The sequence below is a fragment of the Myotis davidii genome, unplaced genomic scaffold, assembly GCF_000327345.1.
Source record: "Myotis davidii unplaced genomic scaffold, ASM32734v1 scaffold147, whole genome shotgun sequence".
Taxonomy (NCBI): domain Eukaryota; kingdom Metazoa; phylum Chordata; class Mammalia; order Chiroptera; family Vespertilionidae; genus Myotis; species Myotis davidii.
In genome coordinates, this window is record NW_006383010.1 from 31,041 (window position 1) to 37,731 (window position 6,691).

Here is a 6,691-nt window from a genome sequence, read left to right on the forward strand (position 1 = left end):
GGTAAGGAGGGAAATTCATGAAATGTTTTACAACAGAAGAAAACAATGTTTTTGATTACATTTATTGGGGTGATATTGATTAATATGATATAGATTTCAAGTGTAATTTCTATGATACATCATCTGTACATTACATTGTGTGCCCAACACCCAAACATTGGTAAGAATTTGAAAGTAAGACAGCCTGGGATTATGAAAATTTTTCCAGGCAAATTACTAATAATACAGTTTCACAGTTTCCTCACATATTAATAATAACACTTGTCTCACAGAACTATTTTGAAGATTAAACTAATTAATACATGGAAAATACTAAGCATACCTAACATAAGAACCCAATAAATATTAAATATGACTATAATACAAAATCAGTTTCTGAAGTGGGTAAGAAATACAAAACCCACAATGCAAACAAGGTATTTTTCTAAATTTCTAAACAGTGAATCACTAATGATATATTTAGATATTTTAGAAACTAAAAGTTGAGTATTTAGAGAATTCACAGGTTCATAAGTTGCATTAAGGAATTTAATATCTGAATTTGGGGCATGAAGTTCCACACTCACTGAAATGCTTAATTCTTCAAGGAATCTTCTCGGCTGTAAACACTTGAGATGCTTGTCTCCTGGCCTTGAAACAAAATTTTTTAAAAAACTGTTAATTGTAAGCAGAAATCAATTAGTTAGAATACATACTATTCTAATATTTAAAAAAATCTAAAAATAATTTCAAGATACTGAAAATTTCTTAAGTAAAATTACAATCTTGAATTTAAGAAATGAAAAATAAACATTTTAAAATTCAAGCCATAAAAAAAATTAAATAAAATTCCAGATAAAGACTTACAATTTTCTCCTCTGCAGTAAGAACGCCCTCTACTGCCACTATCTGGTACTGTTTATGCTTTAAATTTCCCACAAATTTCCGAAGTTGCTTGAGACTGTTGGCCTCCATGTCTTGCTTTAATAGTTTCTGCATTTCTCGAGAAGGACATCCAGGATCAAATACTAGTAAACATAACGTTTGGTTTTTTCTCTCTTCAATTCCAACAACTGTTCGACTATGACCTATCAAAAAATAAAATAACAGCTATATATGATTTACCTACAGCCATACATACAGATACAAGTATGTATACACACACTGAATACTCTCTCTGCGTATAAGTGTGTGCAAATGAATGTTTAGACAATAAACATAGTTAGTCCCTCTGACATAGTTATCTGACCTCTCTCATTCCTAAGACACAAGCATTCAGTTCTACTTCCTAACTTCTCAGTTTTCCTTTGTTCAAGTTTAGTTTTCTAAAGGCTTCATTACAAACAATTTTCTACTGTGTCACACATTTTAGTTTTTCTTTCCCAATCCCTTGATCCTTCCTATTCAAAGATCTCAAATGAAAGGATCTGAAAATTACCTACCATAAAACAAAACTCCAATGGTTCTAAAAGGTAAACAAAAATAAATATATACTATATACTAGAATTTCAAAAGTTAAGCTTTACAGCTTGTATTCCTAAATGATGAAATTCCTAACAATTACTTCTCCTCATTCCTGTAAATCCAGATCATCCATTCAATATTTGTCAAACATGCCTGTGCCGGGCACTAGTCCAGGAATCAGTGATACAGAGCAAGCAAAACAAACTTTCTTGCCTTCATGGAACTCACATCACAACAGAAAGAAATACTCTATAAGGAGGATAAATAAGGAAAGTATATATTATACTATATCTAAAAAAATAAAGCAGGGAAAAGGAATAAGAAATGCCAGTGGTGGGAAGTTGGGATAATGAGATGAACTTTTAGGTAAGGTGGTCCGGGAAGCCTCACTGAAGTGACACATGGGTAAAGACCTGAAAAAAATAAGGGATAAACAATAAGGGAAGAGTGAACCACGCAGCCCTGAAGATACCAAGGGTATCATCTTTCATTACCCAGGAATAGGCTGAAATGAAAATGTAACTATGAAAATCAGACAGGCTACTATCACCCTACTCCTCATGATCAGACTCTTAACCTGTCCTAAAGCAAAAGCTAACTCTTTGTCGTATAAAGACATGCTTGTAAGTTACAGTTATTGTTGCTGAGTTGCACTGACCTTGATGTTGCAGATAGATAGGGGGCTTAGATGTACACACTGCTTTTGGACCCCCTTCCCTCTCTGTAGAATAATAGTTCAGTATCCATTCAAACAGGCGAGGGTGCGTACCCAAAGGACCAGTTGACTTGTGAAAATCCACAATACGGCACCTAGAAAAAATGGACAGAATAAATTATTTAGAGAATATTTTAAAAATCATTTCATCAGTGGAGTTAATAATACAAAAATATTCTTAGTTTAAAACTAATTCTATCTCATTTTCCTAAGAAGAAAAAAATGCAAATTTTATTTATATAAAAAACTGTTATTTTATGAGAAAATATTTAAATAACTTCATAATAAAGTTGATGACTTATAATGAAAGTTAAAAAGATTTTCTGACATGCAAAATCTCCATAAATAAATGAGATTTAAATAAATCACCTACATAAAACCCGAGACACAGCTTTTATTCTAAAGCCTCTGAACCTGACAGTCAATTGGAAGCCAACTTTTAATTTTAATTCCTTGACAACCATTCACATTTATCAAACATATGCTGAGTATTTTTCCTGTCAGCTCTCTCAAATTCCAATAATAAATAAGAAAAGAATACCTGTAGAAATCAGAAAAACCTGTGTACCCCATCTATCTATCTATCGATCTCCTACTTGGCACCAGACACCGGTTGTGGTATTGTTTCCTCAAGAGGAAGTCAACCTTGAATAAACAAAATTATTTTAACCAGTGTGTATACTTTCAACAACTGTTTTAAAAAGGTCAGGTATAAACAAAAGCACTTTAAATACTTTATTTTCACTTTAAAGTATAGCATAGATATCCTGTCCTTGTGTCTGTTGGCAATAAAATCTCCAACTGTAATGGTTGTCATTTTAACTTCAGTAAGTTTAATGTTGGTAACTTTCAAACTGATTAGTACTGAGTTTTAAAGGTTGAAATCAAGTTTTGGAGAGTTGTTAAAAAGTAGAAACGACTTTTGGGTTAGCAGTTGACTGCATGTTTGTATTTAAGAATGTAAATAGTACCCAACAGAGTATAACTCATGGAGTGCAAAAGGAAGACGTTTAAATAACTAGCAAATAAATTCAGGTTCATTAATAAAAAGGCTTTATTCAAAGGAAGACTAAACTATTTCAGGTACCAAGAAAAAGCTGGATACATTAGGTATTTTAGATGGAGATTTTCCTTTCCTTAAAATTTTTATAAAAGCTCAAACATGATGAAGTACATATAATATGAATGTGTGAACAGATTGGCAAAAAGGAAAAAACAATTTAGAGGACATAAAACTAGTCTCTTCAATTTAAATCATTCAAGTAAGTTACACACACACTCGTTATTTAAAATTTTTAAAATATTTTTAGCAATAAATATATCAACTAATATGGTAGAAATAGTGTAAAACACTGGATAAATTACCTAGGAACAAACATAAAAAGAAACTATGGAATCATGAAGCTTAAGGCAAATTTTCCATTAAAGATATCAAAGGCATCTACCTCTGTTCCCTCTCGAAAGCCCAACGACAAAATACTGAAGAAGGAAATGACTATAAAACCCAAGGACAAAGCGAATGGGGACAGATAAACGGTCACACAATTCTGAAAAATGGAAAACTGAAAGCTTAGAGGCATAAGGTATTGGGGAGAGTAGTAATGGGGACAACAATATGAGATTAATTGGAAGTTTGCATAAAGAAGGCAAATCACTTTTCACTTCCCCCAACACACACGTACACACAGGCAGGAGCTATAGAAGAAAAGTGGAGAACTCTTCTCTGAATGGCCTCTGAGAAAAGATCTCTCTCTATACTGATATTTGAGAGTTCCCCAACCAAATAGCAAGTTTCTACCTAAGACTCCTTAAATGAAGTCTGTTACTCTGCAAACCCCATGCAATCCCACAAAACCTCCAATCAGCTTTTTAGTGCCTTGTTCCTCATTCTAGGAATACACAATTAAGGATTTACAAAAGGTAGAATGACTTCAAAATGAAAAAGACTAAAATAAATAGATATGGAAAAAAATTAACATGGAGGAAACAAAAGTGAAAGGAACAGAAAGATACAAAGTGTTGGAAAAAAATTTTGCAACCATAAAAGAATAGGAGTCTATGAAACTTTACCCCTCAGAATTAAAAACATGATTGCTAAAATAACATTTCAACAGAGTAGTTGGGAAATAAAGTTGAGTGAATCTACACAGTAAAACAAAAAGCAAATATATAAAAAAGACATGACCAATAAATTCACAGTTAACCTCTGAGCTCTTTCTACATTCCAATCACAGTTCCAAGCACTTTATTATTCTCATTTAATTATCACTATAACTCTATGAAAGAGTTACTATTTATATGTTCTTTTATCAATGGTAGAACTAGGATAGAAATACTCTATAAATAAGATGAATAAGGGTACAGACAAATCAAATCACAGAGCAAATAGATAGGAAAGCCAGAAGCAATTACAGGCATCTGACTCGAAAGTCCAAGTTTTTAAACACTATACTGAGGTCTTACAATTCACCATTCCAGATTAGAAAGGAAAAACAAATCTCCACACAATATGTCAAAATCCCACATTCCAGGTGAAATTTCATAATATCAGGGCTAACAAAAGATGCAAAAAATTTCCAAATAAAATAAAATCAGCAATAATAATATTTATACAGTCCTGATGTAAACTCTAACTTCAAAAAAGCTGAGATTTAACCATGTTAGAAGGATTGAGAGTGAACAGGTGGGAAATATAAGGGGAATGCAGTAGACAATGTCTAACACTGATAAACCAAGAACAAAAGCCATGAAAGCATATTATTTAAAAATGGGAATGATGGCTGCTTCCGATAAAGACTAGAGAATGGAAAGGAGCATGAGATAGGACATGAATTTATTATTTCATATAAACCTTTTAGTGCTACTTAAATTTTAATTTTTAACTACTGCTTTGATAGAAAAACAAACAAACAAAAAAACAGCAACCATAAAACCTCCCAGATGTGACAATAATATCACCTTGGCTTTTTAGGTACATACTTTACCCTTAGGGAGGTCAGAAGTGTATATATTTCACATGCTCCAATCCAGGCCTTTGTTCCCTGTAGCCTGTCATTAAGTTGAGAGGCACCCTGAGGATCAAAACCTTCCCTCCACGCATCTTCAATCATAGACTGAATTTTTGGAATACAAGGAACCGACATACCTAAAATCATACAAGCAAACATGTTACATAGCAGTTATAAAAGTGTTGAATATATCATTTAGCAGTACACCATTTACTCTAGAGGAGTCTAAGAGAGAGATTGCTGACATCTGATATTGTATCAGTTTTGCTTCCTCCAACCAGAATTCAGGTTTTTAATGTAAATATCCTAAAGTATTTCTTCCTCAAAGCCATTAAGTGTCCCTACTATACATATTGCATGTACAGCATGTATTCTAGAGGAGCCTACAACACAGTTTCTAAGAGTTATTCTTGATATTTTCTACTGTATCAGTTTCTCGAAATGTAAATATCCAAAATACTTCTTCATTAAAGCTATTAACTGTGCCCACTATATTTTAATTCCCCCCATATCATATAAGGTGATAAGTTCAAAGTACTATACTTCACATACCTTTCAAGCAATCATCGTAAGTATCATTTTGTAATAATGATGACAGTAGCATTTGGAAATTTCTGTAACCACAACCCCAACCTTTGTCACCAAAAGAGGAATGAAAGTGATCCACTGCGGCAGAAAGCCACACACGCCTGACATCTGTGGCAGCATTCTGGTAGTACCGGTAAAGCGCTTCAATAATCCCTAAAGCAGAAGAGAGAGTGAGAAGGTTTAGAAGAATTAGTTACTTTCCTATGGCTGCCTAATATATTTCTAATATCAATCTGTCCCTCAAACGCCAAATTTAAATTTTATCAATTCCATCTTTTTTATCTTTTTACTGATATAACCTTAGTTCATGTCCTGCCTTGCCATTAAATCAATCACTTCTAAACTTCAAGACAGCTTATCAAAAGGACATAGTATATTTTAGGGCTGTGCTCTGTAATCTTTTACATTTGTATTTATTTTAAATTACATATAAATTAGTGGTTCTTTAGTAACTCTTAAATATATGAACACTTAGAAATTAAAGAATGACACCAATTAAAAACAAATACCGTATTTGCCGGCATATAAGACGACTGGGCGTATAAGACGACCCCCTAACATTTCCACTCAAAATACAGAGTTTGTTATATACTCGCCGTATAAGACTACCCCCTCTTCCGCACACCTTCCACACACCAAATAAAAGGTAAAACAATATCAGATTTGATTTTAACATTTTAATTTATATTCAAATGCTTATGACATGCAGGAAAACTGTCACAAGGCTGTATGTAATCAAACATATACATAAAACAGTGCAAGTTTATTACCGGTAAACATACCGGTAATTCACTAAAGAAAACACACTCTATAGACTGGTACCGTAGATGCTTCTCAGGAACACAGGCAAGCAGCCCACAACCTAGAGGGACTGTCAATGATAGAAGTAAGATAACAAATAGAGGTAGAGAGCAAGTGCCGGGCAAGTCCCTAGCAA

At 33.1% G+C, this 6,691-nt stretch overlaps 1 protein-coding gene across 1 annotated transcript in view; it reads right to left on the bottom strand.

Moving 5' to 3' along the window:
- Positions 1 to 517: 517 nt before the first annotated feature.
- The window catches only part of ZUFSP (zinc finger with UFM1-specific peptidase domain), an 11,925-nt gene continuing 5,751 nt past the window's right edge, over positions 518 to 6,691 (bottom strand). The window contains exons 4-8 of the mRNA XM_015557837.1: positions 5,719 to 5,907; positions 5,138 to 5,303; positions 2,102 to 2,253; positions 847 to 1,067; positions 518 to 630 (exon numbers count right to left, since the gene is read on the bottom strand). Of these exons, the coding sequence (XP_015413323.1) occupies positions 583 to 630; positions 847 to 1,067; positions 2,102 to 2,253; positions 5,138 to 5,303; positions 5,719 to 5,907 (776 nt within the window). The 3' untranslated portion in view covers positions 518 to 582. The remainder of the gene's footprint in view (positions 631 to 846; positions 1,068 to 2,101; positions 2,254 to 5,137; positions 5,304 to 5,718; positions 5,908 to 6,691) is intronic.